The following is a 25,374-nucleotide window of genomic DNA, read 5'->3' as shown; positions in this document are numbered from 1 at the left end:
TATTTTACGCAAGGGAGGCAGGTTTGATTCCCGTGTTAGACAAATTTGTATTTTTTTTAGTATAAATTAAGCTGCTCTAAAAAGAGAGGGAAAAGAATTAGGTTTATGGTTAGCATTTCAGAACAAACTTAGAATATAAGAGATAATAAGAATTAATATATCCAGTTAAAAAAGCAACTTTTGTGATTTCTCATCTATTCTAATAATATATATATATATCAACGTGTAACGTTACTATATATTATTAATCTATCTATATATTCTAATACAAATAGTATCTCTTATAGTAACGTTACTATATATATTATTAATCTTTATTTTTAATAGTAATTTCTTATTAGCTCTAGTGGTTAAGAGGGTTAAGAGATGAGATTCATAAATTTAATCACAATTGAAGCAGATGCTCTGGTAGTTAAAAGACTTTGTTGTAAGCAAGGGTGGCAGGTTCGATTCTCATGTTTGACAAATTTGTACTTTTTTAATATAAAGTTGTATTGAAAAGAGCGGGAAAAAAAATTAGGTTTAGTGATAGCTTGGCGGAACAAGCTTAGAATATAAGAGATATTGGTAGTAATTTGCATTTGGATAAATAAATTAATGTCACATTCTAATGAAATTGGTAGTATAAACATTTAATATTTATATTTTTCATAGAAGATATTTATGGATTTAGTAAAAAAAATAAAAAAAAAATTATGGATCTCTTTTTAGTGTTTACTGTAATGTAAAATAATCTTCTTTCTTTCTTTTTTTTTTTTTGTTAAATAACACTTTTTGTCCTTAAATTAATTTGAAGTTTGTTTGCTTAAAAAAAAATATTATTTCATTTTAGTCCCTTAAGTTTTGAATTTTGGACAATTTAATACTTTCAGATACCAACTTTAGACAATTTAGAGACCAACATAAAACGAAAAAAATTAAAGACTACCATAAAACGAAAAAACTTAAAGGACCAAATAATATAGTGTTTGTAATTTATAGAATCACAAAATAAATATAGTCCAATAAAATCTCATAAAATCATCAAGACTTTTTTTGCCAAAATTGTCTCATAAAATCTCAATCCAATACACCCTCCGTAATTTATAGAATTAAAATGAAACAAACAAAATTTAAGGGACTAAAGTGAAACATAAAATAAATTTGAGGAATAAATATATAATTTAGCCTAATTTTTGTATAATGACAGAGGATAACAGAGATACAGGATGAAATTCATGCTCTTTTGTAATCGGAGATATCAAACTAATAACTTTTGGTTATTAAACTACTAATAAAAAGCGGTTTACTTCGGAAAGTGATAGGCAACGAAGGTGTAACATGTTTGGACAAGAGCGAGTAATGTGACGATGGTGGCAGCTAAGTTGTAACCACGCTTGAAAATTTTGTGAACATTATATTGTAGCACTAATCCAAAATTTGATGAAAATAATGGCTAAGTAATATTTATTAATTTGCAGTCAATAATGCCACGGTCAACCTCACTCGCGAATGAAGGAAAAAAGCTGCTAGATCTCGATTGCTCTTGTCTGAATGGTCTACTATAACTCCGCTGATTTTGAGCAGAAGAAGCGGAAACCCATATACTACGCTTGTCATGGAAGGTACATCTTTTCGGCCATACAAAGCTTAGTATGCGGCCCACTAGACCGTCTAGTCTGATTCAATGGTCAGTTCTGACATCAACTGATTTCAGCCTTCTTCCTATCGCAGTTGCGAGGATCGAACCGTAGTCCTTCCTATCAAGTGCAGCGCCAATCACCACTGGATCAACTAACGATTGATATATCTAGCCGTTTTAGATGAAATAAAAGTCAATAAAAATAATTATTTCAGATTTATAAGCTTTTATGGATTCATAATTATTGAATTGAGTCAACATAATTATCACGTTTTGACCAAAAACTTTCAAAATAATATGTAATACTATATAAGCAAAAATGACATTTATAGGTTATTAATGTATTTGGTCTATAATATATACCAATACATTAATTATACAATGAACCTAGAAAAATAATTTTTGCTTATATAGTGTTACGGATGGAGTATTAATTAAATGAGTGAAAAATTCTTTGAATTGAGTCAACATAATTATCACGTTTTGACCAAAAACTTTCAAAATAGAGTTTAATTGTTGTGTACTGTCGGTGTAAAGATTCTTTACACATACATCCAGTGATGTGTTGTCATATCATTTAATGAATGTGACACATCATGTGTTTTTAAATACCATACATGATGTGTCAGTATATTATTGGATGCATGTGAAAAATAACTTTACACTGACGGTGCATATAAATTAAATTCTTCAACAAGATAACTATTTTCGTGTTATTTGTTTAAAAAATAAAAAATCTTTTTTTTCCTTCCCCGCGAACTATATATATGTGGTTAATTGAAGGAGTGAAGTGAAACCAAAGGAAATTCCTACATTATCAGCAAATAAAATGGTTCGTATATTGTCCTATGCAGTGGTGTTCATTTTATGTGTTACGTCTTGTTATGCAGTCAAAGTTGTAAACGTTGATGCCATTTGCAAGAACGTCACAGATTATACATTTTGTTCAAATCTTCTCAATGCAAAACCTGGGAAAAGTCGCGATCTTGTTAGCCTTACACAATACACCATTGACGCTCTTCGTGTCAATGTGACCAACACCGTCAAGCTACTCGACAGTTTAATTGCACATAGTGGTAGTAATTTCAACCTAACATACCATTACAATATGTGTTCAGAACTTTTTGGTATCCAAAAGGGTGCCCTTCATACGTTTGAGGATGTTGATAAACTCTTCAAGACAGGAGATTACGAATCTGTGGTTGAAAGCATGAAAACTATCCAATTTGATGCTTTTATATGTCTTTCAGGAGAGTCACCGAGTGATCCTCCTTATGAGGATACCTCTGTACTTCCAAAATATGTTAATGTTGTTAATTTGGTTGCAGAGATTATTATTAGAATGTTATCCTATGTGATAAATACCTAATTATTTTGTACCAAAATTAAAAGGAAAATATTATTATTAATCCAAGGCTTAAATGCAGTGTAATTTTGGCCTCTAGGTTTCAATTGTGCGATTTTAACGCTTATTTTTAATTGTTTGATTTTAGTCATCCATATTTTAATTGCTCGATCTTATTCCCTCATTTTATTTACATTAAGGGGAGGCATTTGTGTGACTCACGATAACTACAAGAAAGTCTATTTCATTTAATCGTTTGATTTCCTCTTAATTCATAATGATTCCTTTCTTGTGCCAATTGTGACTCACGTCCAATAGGATGGCAATTTGACCCATACCCAGTGGGCACCCGCAAAAATTACCCATAACGGGTAGGGTAAAAACCCGCATTTTGGGTACGGGTACGGGTAATTACCCGTAAAAATGAACGGGTATGGGTGCGGGTACGGGTACCTTAGTACCCACCCCGCCCCATACCCACATAATGTATATATATATATTTATTTTATATATATTTTTATATAATAAGATATGTATATCAATTTAAAAAAATACAACAACTATTAAACTATTACACATTTTTAATAAAAATGTTTATTTATAATAATACAAACACAATGTAAATATGTTAACAAAGAAATGAACTTTAACATGAGATTGGTAAAATTTTTGTTTATAATTTTCATGAGTAGACATTAAAATCTTTTAAAAAAATTAATTATATTAAAAGGATAAGATATTTTATAATCGATTGATTTATTTTTAACAAAAATGCGGGTAACGGGTACGGGTACTTAGGTACCCATAGGGTATGGGGACGGGGATAAAGGTTGTTACCCATGCGGGTATGGGGATGGGTACGGGTATTTTTTCAAACTGCGGGTATGGGGATGGGTACTATAGTACCCTACCCATACCCTACCCATTGTCATCCCTAACGTCCAACTATGATTCTAGGCTTTTAGTCAAACTTGCTTCTCATATTCATTCCTCTTAATGTGAAATTGATTACAATTCATTTTCCCACACGCTTTGCTTTCATGGATTCATTGAAAAAATAATGTATCTGGCCTATATAGACTGCATACATTAATTTTTCAATGAATCTAAAAAGTGGTTTTTTGCTTATAATTGTGTCCGGAGGGAGTATATATTAATCCTAATTTTCCTTTCATGGTACAACGGCCTATTATAAACCACTAGACACTAGTATCCGGACTCGTGCCAAGCACGGGTTAAAAAGTGAGTATAAAAATTAACATTTTAATATTTCAAATTTCATAATTATCTAACACAAAAAATTATAAATTACACTAATATGTTTAATAAGTCACATCGAATTGTTTTGTCTTTAACAATCTGTGTAACAAATTTTGCTACTTCAAAAATTAAAATGCCAATAATTAAATAATGACTAAGTTTTTGAAAAAAAATTAAGCCCAAAAAATCATTTTTTTTAATAAGGGGTCTAAATTTTATTATTATGACAATATGAAGACTAATATACATTTAAATTTATTTTTATTACAAAAACAACTTAACACAATTCAAATTTGCTACGCACATAAAATAAAGTAGAGTAGTTACATTCAAAGATCATCTTTTTATTTCTAAACTTTTGATTTTCTGCATTTTATTTAAAGTAAAGTAGTTACATGCGAAGATCATCTTTTTCTTACGGTTAGCCTGTCATAATTTGGTTCCTGCTTTCCTTACTCAATCATCGGAAGTTGGACACTTACTCTATTTTTACTCGATGTGGGCTCCAGGAAACGACTTTCCTTCATTGTGTTCAGGACTATACATTCCCTAGAAACCTTTGACACCACATTGAATTCAATGACTGAACTTTCTTCTCTTTAATTGACGCACGTGATTGGCTCAAGGCCGGTTCCATGGGTCCCCAAGCTAATCCCTTCTCGGCTGATGTTTGGTGTATATGGAGATATCATAATTTAATTTATTTAAATAATGAATCTTTGTCCCTATATCAGCTATCCTTCAACATCCAGAGTTTGGTCTAGATTTTCACATCTTTTTTCTCTTGTAATCACGTTGGTACAGGTTCATCAAATGGAACAATGAAAACTTCTCTTGTGTTATCCTCAACGTTGACGGTAGTTGTTTAGGTTCCCTAGTTAGAGCTAGTTATGAGGGTTTTATCAGAAACAATTTAGGTTTTTACTTATCAAACTTTTCTGGTTTCATTCGTGAGTCGTCTGACATGATGCTTGTGAAACTTTATGTCGTTTATAGAGGTTTTACATTGGCCAAAAACTTGGCTATTGAAGAACTTGTTAGCTACTCCGGCTCATTACTCTACATCAAATATTGAATGTTAATATTCAATATAAGTATAATATTACAAAACAAATAAAATTCAAGATAAAGCTTGTTATAGTGATTATAACGCAAAACTTAAAATCATGAAACAAATCAAATGAAACCGATTCGGTGATAAGATTAAACATTGATCTTGGTAGTGGAGTTTGGGTAAAAATCTCCGAGCTATTGTCATTTATATGAATGTTTTTTTTTTAAGGAATTTATATGAATGACTTATGACACATAAAATGTTAACTAAAGGCAAGAGATTAAATGACCACAATGTACAAAGCAAATGGAGCAGCATGCCATTTTCTTATAACAACACTAATAAAATATACAAACACAACAACACCAAGAGCATATCCACATGAATTCCATTCCAAAGCTTGACATTTTCCTATGTCAATCTTATTAGTCAGGTGATCTCTAATAAATATGTTATATTTCAGTACCTTCCAAAGCTTGACATTTTTTTTCTTTCTTATTTCCACTCAGTTATTCATCAGAACATATCCACATGAATTTCATTCATCTCTTTGGGTAATAACATGTTTCCAGCATAATGTTCCGCAAGAGCTGAAATACATCTTAAACATCTTTTTACAACTTCACTTTCAAAAGTACACCTTCCACTGATTTAGAAATCACATCATTGATGAAATCAAATCACCAATGGTCTCTTTGACTCAAGGACGGCATGAAAAAAATAGAATTTTAAATCTGGATACTTGTTCTTGATATTAGCACAAAAGTCAGCTTATGAACTATTTTTTTAAAATAAAATGAAAGTGCAGTGACAAAATGAAAGGTTTTTAAAATGCAGGGACTAAAATTCAAATGACCCGTAAGTACATGGACCTTTTGCATATTTAAGCTCCAAACGAATTATGTAAATTTTGATTTTGCATAAATTGTAATTGTATAATTTGCTTACTTCATTTCCTGCAGGATGCACTAATACTATGTTGAAATTCTACCAAACTCAAACAATGAAAGTGTTAAAGTTGTTGAATATGAATAGTTGGAAACACATCTAGAAATTACGTCTCAAATTTCAAGCTATAATTCTGACATCAGCATCAGAATTATGTTCGATGTGACTCAAAATTTGCAAAGTTAAAAGAACATAAGATCTTTGTGCTAAACTTGTGAAAACAAATAAGTGCAACACATTTGATATGGTTTATTAGCTTCTGAAGTTGACTTTGGTCTAGCCGGGTAGCAACTGCAAGCATCAAACATGTTTTTTCAACTATGAAATTTGTGAACGTGTTTTTTTAGCCACACCAATATGACAGGTTTGGATCCGCCCTTGTACCCGAGAGAACTTGATACATGCAATGAATTTAAAGAAATGAAAACACAGATAGCAAACTATTCAAGAGAACTTGAAACATAAAGAATATGAAGCATGAAGAGAAGAATGATGGTTTTGTTGAACTTAATGATGAAGAGCATGATAAATTTTAGGTTGTTGACTCATATTGTTTTGTTGAGTGTGAAACATGAGCATGTTAACTTGTATTATTTGAGTGTTACCTAGTAGGCAAAGTTAAAGTGAAATTCGTAAGCTTAATAAATTTATTGGTGCAGTTCCTTGGTTAATTAAAATCAAAAACAAAAAACAAACAAATTCAGTTTAGTTTTTTTGGTTTAGTTAATTTTTTGACTTAAAGCAAAAAAATATCGAGTAATTTTCACTTTGATTTGAGTTTTTGGGTTCATCGATTTTGTCGAAAATATTTCTGCATACTTAAGTATACTGACCACTTTTTATGGAAAAAGTTGCATAATCAACACTTAGCAACATAAATTTTATTTTACCACACTTAGCAACATGAAATGAAACCTAAAAAAACTACTATTTTTGCCACATTTAATTGAATATATGGTTATTTTTTTTACAAAAATTGAAAATATGAATTAATGAAACATTTAATTTTATAATTAAAAAAATAAAAATTGCAACTATTATTTGAACTCTAAGGTGTTTCATGTATTAGAGTAAGTATCATCTCGTCTACCTTAAATTCTTTTTAATAAAATTTAATATAAAAATGAATTTGAATATATTTTTTAACGGAACTATTTAGGAGCAAAGAAATTATTTAGGCGTATAATAACATTTGAATTTTTTTTTTCTAGAAAAAACATTTACATTTCTTTTTTACCAAAAGTCATTTAAAATTTGAAATTGAATTGACTAATTAAAAACTATCAGTGACTCATTAAGTCTGGAATATTTCACCATTATATTCTTACTGCATTTGAAGAGTTTTTTCCTTAAAAAAAAACTGAAGAATCATGTAGTTTTTTTTTCCTTCAGAATCATGTAGAATTTGACATGTAGGAGTATAATATTAGTACGTTGATAGAGTGTTAAGAAAATTTGCATTAGAAGTAAAAAAAAATAAAAAAATATGCATTGATTATTTTGATTTTGTATAGAAAAACTGACAATTTGAAACAAAAATAAAAAAAAAATTGAGAAAATCTGATTTTCGTTCCTTTAATTCATGAATCTGAATTAATTAATTGAGAATTGTAACACTTATCGTAGTTCAATCTTTAATAAATGTCCATTATTAAGTTGAAAAGGTTATGGTAGGAGAACTCAAGTCAAAATTCTGGGACATAATTAAGTATTTTTAATTTATAATCATATTCAAAATTCCATGTATTTGAATTAGAAAATTGGTCTCAATTTTACTCTTTGTTCAATTATTTAGTAGAGTAAATCTTGTGACAAAAGAAATAAAACATTCTGATTTTTTTTTTTACAAACAAAAAAGTGATTCATTCTAAGTTAATTGTAACACCCCAAATTTTATAAACTAATATTTTCTTTATATTAATTTAAGTATTTTTATAAAATAAATTTGATGATTTAGTTATATTTTCACAATAGTATACAATATCAGGTTAGTCCTAGTTACGTGTCTAAAGTGTGAGAATGTTTAAATAATTATTTTCTTGGAAATGAACTTTAGATAAAGAAAACTTATAGATCTAATCTATTAATTTAATGAAAGCTATGGTTTAAATTTCAGAACTAGTAGTGTAAAAGTATACACCCTTAAAAATAAATAGTTTATAAAAATATTGTGATACCTAATGTTTCCGAATTATTTTAGGTGTGCTTTGATAGTATTTTTACCTTGTGTAGACTGATAATTAATATTTTTCTAAACTGTGGGTTTAACAAAAGTAATTTTAGAAATCAATCATAAAATATTTTAGTAGGCTATGATAAAAGTTTGGGCTTAAAATTCTACCGAATTTCGAACAGTAGTTTACTCAACAATATAAATTTTTATCCCAGAAAAAGAAAAGAAAAATATTTTTGAGATCACAAAAATATCTACGTAAAGATAGTGTCATTAATTTTATCATTCATGTTATTAAAATAAAATGAAAAAAAATTAAATAAAAGTTAAGAGATAAGAATAACACATATGCATGAAATGGTGGCTTAATTTTCCTCCACGAAGTATAAGTGAAAACGTGGGCTTAAGTGAAAGTAAAAACGTGGTTTAACTTTCTACTCAAATGGAAGTGAAAATGTGGTCTCCTAATTGTCTACACAAATCATTCAAACTCTCCTATAAATAGCAACCATCTCCTCACTAATTCTTCACACCAGCTCTGCTCTCCCTCTCTGCATACAATTGAAGTTAGTAACTTCTTTCTTATTCTCTCTTTGTTCTTTTTTTTGTTTTCTTTTAATTCCCTTTTCTTCCATTTCTTATTTATATTAGCTTAGTTTCATAAATTCTTTCATCTTTTCATTAGCCTAGCATCTGTTACATATACATGAGCCTTTCCACAAAATTCCATGAAGAACAAATGATCTTAGCTATGAAAACTAGGCAATACCTGGAATCATGATCATGTACTCCAAGAATGATGAAATTCCATTTCTCTTGTTTTGCTTTTAATTATGTCTTGTGATTAGGAACAGTTGTGTCTAGAGTTGATTTCTAAAAGAAAAACAAAGCTTTGATACTCATGATTTGAAGGGATAATCATGTTGAAACTCATAGTCATGAATATTTAGTTGATAATGTCTAACTAAAATTTGATTCAAGCTGTTAATTTTCAAACTTAAGCTTAATTTAAACAAACTTCCGATCCCCTGTACTCTAGTTCATACTGATGCATTACTTTCCTCACTTAACTATATATTCTTCTCTATAATCATTCGGTTTATTTCCTCTCTCATTTCTTACCTTTTAATTTTAATGCAAATGATTTCATATCTAAACCAATTTAGGAACCGGTAGACAAACTGGAACATGATGATACTTAATATGTATTTTGTTTGCATGATCTTAAGTCATATACACGCTTAAAAATATACATAGGAAACAAATGACATACAAGTTTCTTTATTAATAATACTGTGTTTGATTTCTATATATTTCTAGTATATGAACTTGAATTTAACACTTTAAAGACTATTAATTATAAGTATAGTTAGTTAAGAAATAGTTGTTTTTGATGAGTGAATAGGTATCATAGAAGAAGGTGATCGCTGAAGTTAGTTTGGAAAGCCTCGAGGTAAGGGGAATCGCTAATAATAAGTTTCGATGAGCACAAGAAATGTGTTACTTGTATATATATTATTAGTTATAACTAGGGGTGTTGTGTACTTTATATAGTAATTTATATTCATTAAGGTATATGCAAAATGTTAAATGATGAGTGATTGATTTTAATTTGATTATATGTGTGAATAAATCTTCTGCAATATATGATTTGAAAATGTTCATGTGTTTGAGTGTTATGGTGAAAAATTGAGGTGATCTCATAAGTTGTATGGTGAGTTTTGAAGATTAATATGTCTAAGTTAGATATTGACAAAGACAAATTAAGTTGAAGAGTTAAATAATTAATCACCTTTGATAGGTGAAGAGCAAAACAGGGTGTTTCTTACAGTACTATAATGTATGTAAGACTGAGGATAGGTTCGGCTGGGTCGCCTCAAGACCTAATGGGGATCACCGGCGTTTTGAACTCCTACCAATAGTCAGAGATAGCCACTCTGACTGGAGGAAATCATATAACCCGACGTGGTGAAACCTGACTGTGCAGGACTATCTATAATAAGGTGTAGCGCTCGGGCCAGAATGGTTGAGACATATTTGATATATGTTGATTTGCAAACGACCATGTTATGGCAGTTGAAACGGCCTTACGCTCATAATAGAGGTCTCCATGGAGTAGGTTGAATAAAGATAATACTAACCAAGTTAGAAGACTAACTTTGAGTGAAAATTATGATTGGAATTTATATACATTTTAAATTATTAAATCTCGATGTTTGATATATTTGATGATTGATATATTGGATATATTCGATTATCTTTGTTTTTGACTAATTGTTGAATTATGATATTGATATAATGTTTTGTGCAATTCATATTTTTGTGACTATTTGACTATACGTGACTATTTGACTACTTGATTCTATTTGATGTAAATACATGATTAGATACTCAGGTATGTATATATAATAGTTAAATAAATGTATATACTTGTATAATATTATGTGTAGCCTTGTGACATCATCACGATGGTAACTTGTGTACGAGTGATTCACCCCTTACAACAGATAGTGCAGGATTTTAAGACCTCGAGTTGAAGTTCATTGAGAAAAGAAAAATGGCATTGTGAGAGACATTAAAATAAAGAACGTTAGTGCTGATTGGTGGTCAGGTTTTATTTTTTTGAAGTCCGAAGAGAAAGATCTCTTTGATATGTATTGATGACGTCATTGGAGTACTCTCTAGCTGACATGTATCTTAGTGTTTGACCAGCTCGTGATGATTTGTGGGTTAGAGTATTTTGTAGGAATTTATTTTTTTATCATTTTAAATTGAAAAATTGTATGATACTTATGTGAAATGGAAATGTTTTATATTTGAAAATCCTTTGAGCAAAATTACTAGATGATTGTTTGATATAAGTGATGCACATTATTTATGGGCTTACCTCCGATTTACATAAAGTGTATTTTGAAATTACTTAAAGAAACAAAAAATAATACTCATATATTAGAGTACATTTCTCACTTATTACTTTCTTTTTAAGAAAAATAAACCAGCATAATTTTATTTGCTTGTATTTAAGCATTTAAATTTGGGTAGAGAACTGTGACGCTCTTCTTTTCAGTCTCTGAAAAGGGGGTGTTACATTAATCATCTTAGAGAAGAATAAAAATAAATTTTTATTTTCTAACAAAAGATTTATCTGCATTAATTTATCTATATTTTTCTCTAACATGTCTCCAAAGTCTTTCATCCATTTTAATCTCCTTGTTGTGATCATTCTTCTACAACCATATAAAAATAAAAATAACATTAAAACTGAACTCAAAACAAATATTCAATTCAAAAATATAATCTAATGGGAAACAATTACATTCATTCAAATTCCAAAGTACACATTAATGTCACATAGAAGAAAAACTAATAAACGACATTCACATTATAAAAGAAAAACCACTTTCGTATCACACAAATTATAAAATGCACTGATGTCCGAAGAGTTTCCAAAGAAAAAATTAGTGGTGTTATATTTCCGGTAATCAATATTAGACCACACTTACATATTAGTCTTCACAATATAGTTTGATATAATTTAGTTTTACTATTTCATTAGTAAAAAACATGATATTAGTGAATAGTTGCAACATACATAGATCATCTTACATTAAAATAAATAGGATATAACAACATGACCATATGGTTTTGAACCACAAAATGTTTTATAACCTTTGTCAAACTTTATTACCTTGAAAGATAATCACATTTGTCAATAGCATGATTCCCCTGTAGAAATATTTGGAATGAAAAGTGTTAGAAAAGTATTATTAAATATAAGAGTAAAACAATATACATATAAAAAGTACAATAAAAAAATATAACAACAATGAGATGGTAAAAATGGTGGTTGTTGTGGAAAATTAGTTGATTGACATGCCTTTATATAGATAGATATGTGAAGGATAATTTTAGAGATGCATCACAATATTAAATAAAATTTTGTGTAGTACAACTCTGTGATCTGAAAGATTTAATTTTATTCATGAATGAGATGAGATTAAAATTGATTAGTAACCGATAGAGCCGGGTATACGGACCAAGGTCCGCGGGCCAACCCGTTTAACCCGCAGCCCGCACGGACTTAAGACCAAAAAATTTTGGCCCGTTTATATTTTTGCCCGTGTGGGTTGGACCGTTAAAACCGCGGGTTATGCGGGTTAAATCCGCGGGTTCGCGGGTTAGCCCGTGGCCCGCCTTCTTTTTTTATATAATTAATTACAAAATTTATCATATATAAATAACTTGGTCCATGTCCAAATTCAACTTTTTTTAACCACAAAAAAAAAAAAACTTAGTCTAAACCCTAATTATAAAAAACAACAACACACTCCAATTTTAATCAAGTAGACAACAACACAAAACATCAGGATTCAGGCATGTTCTTCTACTGATAATCTTTTGATCTTTTTCACTATATTTTCCCCAGGTCAAATATACATATTTCAACAGGTCAAAAATTTTCACTATATTTTACTTTGCCTTAGCTGTATATACATTTGTTAGTATTTAAAAGATGCATGTTCAAATGGATAGTTATTTTTCTTGGGGGTATTTTCCGCTATTATGTTTTGAATAATTTGGTTACCTTTATGTGATTTAGTTAAGTTGAATCTGTTAATATTTTTATGCTTTTTTGGGTACATGTAGAAAGTTTTTCTCACTAAAATGGACGAGACAAAAATGGCGATAAGAATCAGTTTAATTTGATTATGGTTGCATTACTTACAAAGAGAAGATAGATAAACTCAATGATATCACAAACTTTATTTATTTTTATTTCTTAATTACAATTTATATGTTATAACATAAAATTATTAATAATATATTTTTTTAAGTTTTCATTATATCAATATTTTACTAATTTAGTTTATTTTTTGAAAAAAGTGGTTTTTTTTATTTTTTTTTGGTAATAGTCCGCGGGTTAACCGTTTAACCCGCGGGCTTATGCGGACCGGACTCGGGCTTAATATTATAACTCGTTTATATTTGCCGACGGGCTTGTTCGCCCCATTTAATATGCGGGTTTATGCGGGGCGGGCTAGCCCGCATACCCAGCTCTAGTAACCGATGCTAATTTTAAGGATATAAATATTTAAAAAAATTCGGTGCAGTACAATTGTGAGATGTAGTACACTAAAATTTTGGCAATATATTGATTTTGTTTATGATTTAGCAATAAATTCATTTAATGTAGTACAAATTATTTTTTCACTAATCAAATATGAATTGTTTATAAAATATATTAATTTAATTATTAATTATTGTAATAATAGCATTTAATATCAAATGCATGAGGATTGAGAATAAATGAGAAGAGGAAAGAGAAAGACAAATAAGTCTGGCTTTATCATATTTATAGATGCGATCATTCTTACTAAGTTCATGTATTTTCGGTCAATAGCCTTAATAGCTTGATTTTCTACCACCTCAATTTTAAATCTACATTGCCTTAGGACATAGTCACGGTAATGTACGCCATCTGTCCCAAAATATAAGCAAAAGTTGGTCAACAAAAGTAAATGTATATTTGGTCCAAATTTTTAACCAAATACATCAAGTTTCTTTGACCTATTTTTACTTGTATTTTGGGACGGAGAGAGTATTATTTTATTTTCTAAGGCTTCAAAATCAATAGAAGTAACAAACACAAAACCAACATATATAGCCTCTCCACAAAAAGAAAAAGTCTTACACCCCTTGCTATTACTTGGACGTCTCCTCTATTATTCAAGTGATAATCAAGTTATGTTCTTGGTCTTATTCTCCCCAAATTCGATAGCGGCATATGGTTCTTTGTTTTTAACGGTCGGATTTTCGAACGAGACTCGGCAGCGAGAGATATCATATAAGATGCATCATATAAGATGAGTATAGAATAGTCCATCTAGTGCCTGTGTGGCAAGTACTAGGGCCTGTGTGGCAGAACTTATATTTTTAGCATGTTTGGTAGGAGCCTGTGTGGCAGATTTTTTTTTATTGATATGAGATGTATTATCCGGATCATGTGTCTCGCATATAACATGTTGTATTTGGGGTCACATTGTATTGCATAGCGAATCATTTGACTAAAAAGTTTTGAATAATAAATAATTATATTTTTCGAAAATATTTTGATTGGTGAAGAGTTTTGTTATTGTTTTACGACATTTCTTATGGTGAGTATGATTCAATGTGGATAAAGAAACTGACTCTTACGACAAACATTTTAGGTACCGAAGAAAGATGAATGATGCTTGCTTGAAGCGCTACGTACGGGGGGAAAATTGGGTTTGCAAATTGAGAATTTTATGTAATAAATAATCCGTTGCTGTATTTTCAAACTATTGTTCATTTTAATTAAGTTTATATTTCATGTGAATTTCAATTCAGTTATTATTATACTATTTTATTTGATAAAAGGAAAAAAAAATAGCTGCACATTTTCTAATTAAGCAATTTTTTTACAAGTATTTTGGATAAAAATCCCGGATGTTACATTTATCCCTTTTGAATTTGTAAATCTGCCTTTGAATTTTGTAGAAAAGATGTTTTAAAATTTTAAAAAAAAATATTTATAAAATAAAAATATTTTTTTTAAAAAAATGTATTAATTTCTTTTTAGTAAAGGATTAATAATTATTAAGCCACTAGGTTTGGTCTAGTGGTGAGGGGTTTGAATAGTATGTGACTGCAGTCTGGAAAGTGGACCAGTCTTCGCGGAGTAATAATTCACACTTTAGGTGTCTAGAATGAGTTCGTATCCACAAGGATTGTGCCAAAACTACTAGTTTCGCTTAGGAATTTAGAAAGTAAATGTTCTTTGCATTCGTTTGGTGGTTTTGAGAGAGTTTTGACTATTAAAAGTAACTAACAATTAAATAACAATAAAGTAAATAGCAATAAAAGTAAAAGAGTGTGCGAGTAGATGAGCACGGGGTGGTTAAGTGTTTCGAATTCTTCCTTTATTCCAGCTTGATAACTAGCGTTATATCTGCCTCACTATTTGTTATTCATTAAACGGATTAATTTATATTATATAAATTCAGTGCTACCACTCCTAATCTTATTGCAACTGAAGAAAGTTTAGTCAACCGCTGGTAGCGTCCCCGTTGTTTGTCACGTTTTCTACCTTTAACAAGTTCTCACGTGTTCTTCTATCTTGTTTGATTAACCTTAATCATGCAGAATTTAACTATGTGTAATTCTCAATCCTACCCCCAAACCTCAGGTGCTGAATTTAATGGTCTCATATTGGTTGGTTGAATTGTCTTTACCTTCGGTCTTATTAGTCTGTTGTCACGGGATCAGCTAATTCTTATGGGTTCGTTCTATAATGTGATCAAGATTAAGAACAAAACATTAAAATAAGACAATTCTAGTAAATAACTAAATAACAATTGAATGTAATCCTGTTCGAACCAAATTACATGTCTCAAACATTCATAAGGGATTCCATCTACTCGACTTAACATAGGAAAATAAATTACAAAAACAATAATGAGAAAAGATCCTTAAGCCCTCAGAGTTCCTGAGCCTCCTTGCCTCCTCATTAAAGTTCTTCTAACTCTAGCTTGAAGCTCTCACAAACTTAGAATAGTTGTAAATATTTTTGGAATGAATAATTTTGAAGGAGGATGGCTCTATTTATAGTTTTCAGTGGATTTGGGCTTTTTCCATCGTGCTCATCGCACGCAACGTAGGCACGATGCCTCACAGAACTTCACATCGTGGCCACTATGAATCTCATCGTGCTGCGATAATTTGATTTGTTACAGTTTTTCGATTTGAACTGCCTTTCTCATCGTGCTGTGATGGCCTCATCGTGGGTACGATGGATTTGTAATTTTCTTCCTTTTTTGTTTTTTTTTTCCTTCTGTTTTTTCTATTTTTCTTGCTTCTTGGCCAAGTAACTTCGTTTCTCTAGGTATTTGCTTGCATTTGGTCTTCAATTGCTACTAAAACTACTAAAAACTATACTAAATTACTACTAAATACAACATATAATTTATTGTCATCAGTATGTTAGGACTTGGATTAAATCCTGAATGAGTTCTTAACTTACAGGTTTACGAATGGTTTGGAATGTATATAGAAATTGTGCGCTCACAAACTTGAATCTACAAACTATGGAGTGTATAGTTTACGAATGGGAAAATATGTTTGAATTATAAATTGAGTTCATACATTGTTCGAGATTCTACAGTCTGTACTAAGAAGTGTATCATATTGTTATTTTTATGTGTGTAAGCGTGTTGATGTATTTCTATTTTAGGCAATATATTTCTCTCTTATAAATGAACTCCCTAAAACAGTCTAATATTTCTCTATTTATAGAACTTGAGAAATATCTTTTGTAACTGCTCTGTAGTGGTCGGGTTTTTCGATCTCCACTCCCCACAATGAGGCCACGTTCACGAAATTCGTTCCTGCTTAGACTTGATTTGAATTTGAACTTTGAATTTCGGTGGGAACACATCTCTTGGGGCGCTTTGACCGATCCTCTTGACTCAAAGATGGCTATTCTGGCTTCTAAAAATCATACCATTGTTCCTGAACCTCGAATCAAATGGGATAATCGCTTCTCGCTGAATATGACACTTCTCTTCACTCATATCTTTCGTGAAGGTAACAAGTTAGCGAATCATGAACATCAAATTCTTGGTTTTCAATGGTGGGATTCCATATCTCAAGTTAGCGAATAATGAACATGAAATTCTTTTTATTGTAGTTTGAAAAATGTTAACATGTGCACATATGACACATATTAAGAAATCAAAAATAGAAATTATACTTTAGAATTTGTGCATTTTAATTTTTCAAGCATTAAATTTTTTGTATCATTAAATGTTGAATTTCTATATTAAAATATCTTAACATATGTCCTATATGCACATGTTAACAAGAACCTTGTTTTTTTCCTTTCTTTTTCTTTTTCTTTTTAGCTTGTTTGTTATAGAAGAAAAAGAAGACAATTAATGCAAGTGCACTACAACAAGCGTGAACTAGCATGCATGCGCTAGATGCATGCTAACCACTAGGTAGTTACAATTGGCGAGAAAACTATTAACGGAAAATCAAACAAGCAGGTTTCGAGATTTTGGAGGCTCGGGACAAATAACAAAAATGGACCCTTAATAAAAAAAAAAATTGAAAAAAGAACATCATTTATTTAAATAATTGTAAATAGGATCAACAATATCAAAAATAGTCATAACTAATATAAAGAAAAAGTTATTCCACAGTGTTGAGATTAAATCGATAAATATAAAAAATTAAGCGATATATCATTAAAAATGGACCGATAATTTTTAAAAAAGAGTAATCTTTTATTTAAAATGTAAACATCAACAATGTAAAAAAATAATCACTTTCAAATCAATAATAACAAAATACAACTTCAAGCTAATATCATTAAAAATTGATAGTGTTTTTAATAAAAATTGCAACTTAATTTCAGAAATTAATTCTTTATCTTCAAAAAAATAATAAAATGTAGTTTTTTTAAGAAAAAAGTAAAATAATGAAGTTATTTGTAAGTTATAGAGTGATTTTATTTATTGAAAAAACTCACAATTTTGAAAAAGGAAACATTTTTAAAAATAGCTTATGAAATGTTCATTATAAATGAATTAAAATAAAAAACAAAAGTACCATAGGTGAGAGTTGAACTCATAACCTCTTGATATCAAGACTTTGAGTTAGGCGTGCCAACCACTATAGCAAGCATCATTGCATGTAAAAATTTCGCAGCAAATATACTTCAATACTGTTTTACATGACGGGCCTAAAAAAAATAATATTGAGACCCCCAAAATTTGGAGGTCCTGGGCTCGGACCATGTTTGCCCTGGCCCAAAACTGGCCCTGCAAACTAATTAACAGTTCTATCTTCTAAAGCTACACAATGATTTTGACTTTTGAGTAATGTATATTTGACAAATGGAGTAAAAGGTTCAAATTGATTGTTTGTTACAATAAACGATCTAAATTTGAAATGTAAACATTATAAAACGTCTAAAACTAAATTATTTCTTGAACAATATAACATGTACTCCCTCCGTCCAAAATATAAGCAAAAATGAGTCTAAGAAACTTGATGTATTTGGTTAAAAATTTGGACCAAATACATTCACTTTTGTTGACCAACTTTTACTTATATTTTGGGACGGAGAGAGTATATATATATCCAGTGGCGAAAAAATTAAAAAATTACTATAATACCTTTTGTATTTTCATAAAATTAAAACGATATACTGTATATATATTTGTTCGCGCACCAACTTGACATGAAATCACATGTAGCCTGGTGGTTTGGTTGATAATGGCACCCATTAGTATGGAGAGGTTGCGAGTTCTACTCTTGCACCCCTTTTTTTTTCTGCTTTCTCTTGAAAAACATCATATTCAATACCAAGATTGGAACTCAACCATTCGATGACTAAAGTATTTTCTCAAACCACTGAACCAACAACAACATTTTATAAAAGGTTGATCTTTATAGATATATATATATATATATATATATATATATATATATATATATATATATATATATATATATATATATATATATATATATCAATAGAAACAATGGACAATTTCTAAAATAATTATTCTCTTTAATTATATTTGTAATATGGTAAAATATATAATTTTTTTGTGATCAACTTTATTTAAGTATAAGTTTAAAGTAAATCAATGATAATTTCAAGTCACTTGGCATACGTAAAATATTATTTAGGGTATACAATTTATTTATTTTTTATGATCAAATTTGTATTCTTTATTATTTAAATTTTTGTATGAAATATAATTTTTTATTTAATTTATGTATCATAAATTTTTTAGCAGCCCCCCCCGAATTTTAATTCCTGGTTCCGCCACTGTGTATATATATATATATATATATAGGGTCATGATCAAATGACACCAACTGGTTTGACGCCAAATGTACATCTCAATAACGTTTTAACATATATAAATTTTATAAAATCCACCGTTGGATTGAAAGTTTATATCATATAGATCATTTGTGTAAAATTTCAGACAAATCCAAAATCATTTGATATGTTATTGAGATACATCAAAATTAACAGTTTGCGTTTTTTTTATATGCCGTTAATATTTATATATCACAATAGCATATCAAATGATTTTGGATTTTTCTGAAAATTTTACACAAATGATCTATATGATATAAACTTTCAATCGAACGGTGGATTTTATAAAATTTATATCGGTTAAAACATTATTGAGAGGTGTAACATTTGGTGTCAAACTAGTTGGTAACCGTTAATATTTATGTATCTCAATAACATATCAAATGATTTTGGATTTGTCTGAAATTTTACACAAATGATTTGATATAAACTTTCAATCCAACAGTGGATTTTATAAAATTTATATCGGTTAAAACATTATTGAGAGGTGTAACTTTTGGTGTCAAACTAGTTGATGTTATTTGATCTGACCTATATATATATATATATATATATATATATATATATATATATATATATATATATATATATATATATGCATACTAAGTATGACTTGTATTTCATTTTAAATTTAAAATCCATGCTTGAGTTTCTAACTCCACATAATTGATCTAAATTAATAGTATTGCTTTTCCTTACTTGTGTGTTCGTACTATACTATACATGTCCCTTTTATTTATTTGTTTTTATTTTTTACTTTTTTCCATTATGATATAGATATTAAGTTTCCACCTCTTTTTAAGGATGACAAATTTTTGTTGATGAATTGGCATATACAATAAATTATCTTCTTTCAATCGAATTTTTTCTATATACAAAAGTTAGAAATTGAATCTCTAATAATCAGCTTAAGAATCTCGAGTTCCTTATCACTAACAAATTCATTGATAGTATTTCTTTTGCTGACTTTATTAATTATACTTTTAACAAGTAAATATATATATATATATATATATATATATATATATATATATATATATATATATATATATATATATATATATATATATATAATTAACCAACCAACAAATATTTATTTTTTATAATAACAATTTATTTTTTATTTTCATATTATACCAACGACGTCGGAGAAAGGTGTTTCCATTGTCAAACTAAATAAATAAAATCGTCATTCCTTCTCTTTTTTTATTTGGTTCGAACTCCGAGTTAAGTTCATGGGGACAAAACGTTACTCCTTCTTTAGTTCGGGTTGCAGATGATTCACCAGCTCACCTTTTACTTAAAGAAAATAATATTAAAATTAGTGGCGACATTTTTTTTTACTATCATTCCACGAGACAAGATTACATGATGTAAATATATAATGTTATACTAGTATAACTTACCCGTGCTATCGCCCGAGTTAATGTTCTATGAAAAATATAGATCATTTTTGTTCACACATGAAAAATATGGATTATTAAAATTTTAATATTGTGATTTTTTTTAATTATTTGTTAAATTAATTTTATATTTAATGTAATAGTTTATTTAAATATGATAAAAGATCCAAATTTTGGAGATTTTAAGGGGAAATGGCATAATGGAGACTGGAGAGTGATACTCCACTCCCCGTTCCCAACTCACATGTTCATATATTTGTTCTTTTATTTTCATAAAAAAATGTCATTATGCAAAAACTAATCTAACGGTTAATATATTTGTTCTTAATCGTCATCTCTCTCCTTTAGATATTTGTTTTCTTCAGGAGTATTTTATCTCATGTCCCCGTGTGAAAAAATTTCACATTTGAGAAGCAAAATGAGGCGATTTTAATTTTAATATTATTTATTTAAAAGTAATGAACAGTAGAATTGTTTGTCATTTGTTTGACACAAAAAAAAAATTATATAATTTTTTTAAGCATATCTCATTTGTTAATGTGCAAATTTTAAAAAATGTATCTATTTGTTTTTATTTTTATTTGTTTATTTTACAGTGATGTATGGAGAATAAAAATAAAGTAATACATGATATTATTGCTTTTAATTCTTTTTTTATATATATAAAATCATTGTTACTTTCCCTGCTTTCAATTGATATCGTATTTTTTATATAATAAAATCTACAAATGTATGTCTCACCCCGTGTAAGTTATTTTTTGCTTAATACCTCCATGTAGGTTATTTTTTTTTTATCAATACCCCCGTATTTTAATATTTTGTTTGGTACAAATCACTATGTATTTTTTTTTTTATTAGAAAAACCACGTTAAGGTAAACCATAATTAATAAAATAATAAAATGAAATAGAAAAATAATCTACGAAGTCAATTACTTCATTCCTTTTATATTTCAGACAATGTCACATTTTTCTCTACTTGATAAGTATGAAGTTTAAGAATAATTTTTTTTAAGCATATCAATTTCTCAATTCCACATTTTTCCAATTCATTCTATAGTATAGTCATTCGAGGAGTTTTTATTATTTTATCAGTGTATTTGTTAAATATCACATGAAAAATTAGTCAAATAAAAAAATAATGAGTAAAAAAATAGAGTACAACATTTATTTATAAATAATAGTATAAAACATTTATAAGCATGATTTAAAGCCAATAAAAAATAATATGAACAACAATTCTTTTTTAATAAGTAAACATATGATTAAAAAAAATGACAATAAAATATAAAAAATATAAATAAATACTTAAAACTCTAACATCAATTGATAATACTTAATCCTAATTTGAATAACAAACAATGTTGTTCTTTCGTATATGGACCTGCAAATAAAGATTTATAACTCAAAATTAATACAATTTTCTGATTGTAGAATTAAACTTGAATATTTTATCCACTCCTCTGTTCCCAATCCAGATGTTATTTATCTCTCGTAGTCATCTTCATCAGTCTCTGCAAGAATCCAAATAGTAAATAAAAGTTACAAAGATAGATGAATAATATTTTGGCTTCTTAAAAAGAAGTTTACAATTTCTACCAAAAAAAAAAAGTTTACAAAATATTATTGACTTTAGAGAAGAAAATGATTTCTCTTTTTTATGTTGAATCCTCTTATTGTAGCCTAATACAAGTAAACAAAATACCTGCAAAGAAAAACAAATAAAATTTAGATTTCATTCCACTTGAGAGCAACAAAAATTATATTGAACAAATAAATAAGAAATAACCAACAATAGCAATAGATTTTTTATTTAACAAAAAACAACAATAGCAATAGATAGAAAAAAAAGTAGTGATTCTGTCAAAAAAAAAAAAAAGTAGTGAAAGTGAGAAGAGAAGAGAAAATAGAGAAGGGGCGCTGAGACACTCAATGACCCTCACTCTTACATGTTGACCCGTATATATAGAAACTATAGTAGATTTTTTGTCCTTAATTTTTGAAATTTCCATACATTTCAGCATTGATTTAATTTAATCAATATATATTCCAAAAATGAGTTGGTCAATAATCAAAAGTTTCCATATGTAAAATTTCAATTGTATCAAAATATTAATATATAGACATTTGTTCATAAAACCTGATTGAGCAATTTCTATATTTATAATTGAGCACTAATGACTAAAGGAAAAAACATAGAAGAATGACACATCAGCAAAGAGAGGACGTCACCTAAGAAATTGAGCATGAGAGAGAAACTCTCAAACATATAATATATAGATAGATAGATTAGGATCTTCCTCAATATATTATCTTTCGCTTAAAAATAGTGAATACTTATGTGCCAACAACTAGCCTGACATCATTTTTCTTATGGAAACTAAGCTTCATAACATATCCCCTCAGTTCAAGAATAATTTTGTTGCTTCTTACAGCTTTTACTATAACGACCCATTTTTCATATTCGTATATTTTATTAAATGTTATTTTATTTATTAATTGGCTTTTATTATTTTAGTGAGCGACGAATAATTATTTAGCCGAACGTAAGTTATTAGACGCGAGAACCTTTGTTTTGGGCTTAATGGGCGTGAGAGGCCATATGGGCCTAAGCCAATTGGGCTTGGTTCATGACAATAGAAAGTAGTATAAGTAGCAAGTCAAACCCATGAATAGTATCATAACTTAATTTCTTTGAGTGAGCAAGAACAAGCTAAGCTAGGGTTTTGGCTAAGAGATTCACGAGAAAGAGAGAAGAGAGAAGGCTTGGATCATCACCAAACTTAAGGTAAGAGATTAGAATTCATGATTCTTGAGTGGCAAGGAGAGGGGAGATTGTCTATGTCTCCATTCCCGAACTCTCCCACTCAATTTCTTTTTAGACTTTTGATTAAGCTTTTGTATGTGAGTGTGATGTTCTTCATCATCACTTTGTATGTGTTAATCACTAGCTTGATTTCATGAAAAATATGTATGTGTTTGAATCATGTTTGAAAAGTTTATGAAAGTTGCTTAAAATCCAAGTTTAGGGCATGATCATGATTTTGTGAGGTATTTGGAGGTTTGTAAGGGATGATTAATGTTCCTTGATACCATATATGTTTGAAATTGCTGTTTATAAGAATTTATAACATGTTTGAATGAATTTTTGAGCTGATTCAATGTTAAACCGCCTTAGAAAACTCAAGAACAGATGTTCTTCTGGTGTGGTTCGCTACCTGCTCGCTACAGCGAACACGCTCGCTAACAGCTCGCTAACAGCTCGCCAGTTGAGGTGTTGGCTCTGTTTCCGTTCGCTACCTGCTCGCTATAGCGAACATGTTCGCCAGTTGCTCGCTACCTGCTCGCAATAGCGAACATGCTCGCCAGTTGCTCGCTACCTGCTCGCTAATTGGTTTTTGGCTCTGTGTCTGTTCGCTACCTGCTCGCTATAGCGAACAACACTGTGACAGCAACTTTTTGATAATTGTTTTAAGTGCAATTAGGCACTTGTAACATGGTTTAAGGGTATCCTTACATGATTGTTGATACATATTGATACTGTTAATGCTTATTGTTAATCGTTATATGATTGATAATCGTGTATGCAATAAGTTGTAGTTTAAAGTGAGTAATGTGATGTTTTGGCATTAATTTGTAATGTTAAAGTGAATGTGTTAGGATTGTGCTCCCGCATTCATAAAAGAGTAGCTTCGAGCTAAAGAATATCATATGGTTGATATGTGCATACATACATGCATTCATGATTGTATGTGAACATTGGAAACTTGGGTTCCAATAACGAAAATGGATTATGTGTCCATAATGAAGCCGAGGATCGGATTAGATGAATCCATGAGTCCAGAGTTGCTATCCAACAGGATATAAAACTGTGTTGGCTTATCCAAGGGAGATAAGATGGTTCGGTAAGTTCCGACATATCCAGCAAGATATAAAACTGTTCTTGGTCCACCGTTGGTGAGACACCTTGGTACCACATGCATTTAGTCATGTCTAGGGATGGCATGACAGTGAATTGATTGGCATTAGATTGCATTAGGGTATATGCACATTTACTTGGTAATCGTTATGTGACATTACTTGACTAGTTTTGACGTGTTTGCTGTAAGTAGCATACTAGGTAAATTCCTATGTATTTAATACTGTAATTGTATGGCGTGAGTTAGAATATGTATGATAGTTCGAAAGTGTAAGGCCTTTCTTATGCTCGTATGTTATGCGATTATGTTTTCTAACTCTCTGCTTTGTGTTATTTGCTGGACCTTTGGGGGTTCAGATATTCAGGCTGAGGACTGTGCCGACGTTTAGACTGCTGTTTTAGCTTGGTGTTGAAGTATCTTTTGGTGAGGAGACTTAGCATAGATTTCTCCTTTTAGTACTAGCTTTTGGTTAGAGTTTGTAAATAGTAAATGCTCTGGTAATGTAACATCGAGTCGGGGATTACGCTTGGCTTTCATCGTATATCGGTGTTACCTTTTTGATATGCTAGTTCTTGTATAAGTGACATCCTTAGGGATGAATATGGCTTATGTATATATATGTATATATATGCATGCTTGGTTTGATTGAATCCGCTGTTGCTTTTCATGTTAAACTTCATGACGCTCTGTGTGTATGCTTGTGTTTTAATTACCGCGTGCACTCTGCCTTTACA

At 29.6% G+C, this 25,374-nt stretch overlaps 1 protein-coding gene across 1 annotated transcript; it reads left to right on the top strand.

Moving 5' to 3' along the window:
- The first annotated feature begins 2,450 nt into the window (after positions 1 to 2,450).
- On the top strand, positions 2,451 to 2,990 carry LOC123886538. The gene has a single exon (XM_045935845.1). It carries the CDS (start codon positions 2,451 to 2,453, stop codon positions 2,988 to 2,990), a length of 540 nt encoding a protein of 179 aa, XP_045791801.1.
- Positions 2,991 to 25,374: the final 22,384 nt, after the last annotated feature.

Source organism: Trifolium pratense, linkage group LG5 (genome assembly GCF_020283565.1).
Source record: "Trifolium pratense cultivar HEN17-A07 linkage group LG5, ARS_RC_1.1, whole genome shotgun sequence".
NCBI lineage: Eukaryota > Viridiplantae > Streptophyta > Magnoliopsida > Fabales > Fabaceae > Trifolium > Trifolium pratense.
This window is presented reverse-complemented; position numbering and strand designations above follow the sequence as displayed.

Excerpts from the sequence above, each read along its gene's own strand:
- LOC123886538 (XM_045935845.1), top strand. The coding sequence starts at position 2,451 with ATGGTTCGTATATTGTCCTATGCAGTGGTGTTCATTTTATGTGTTACG.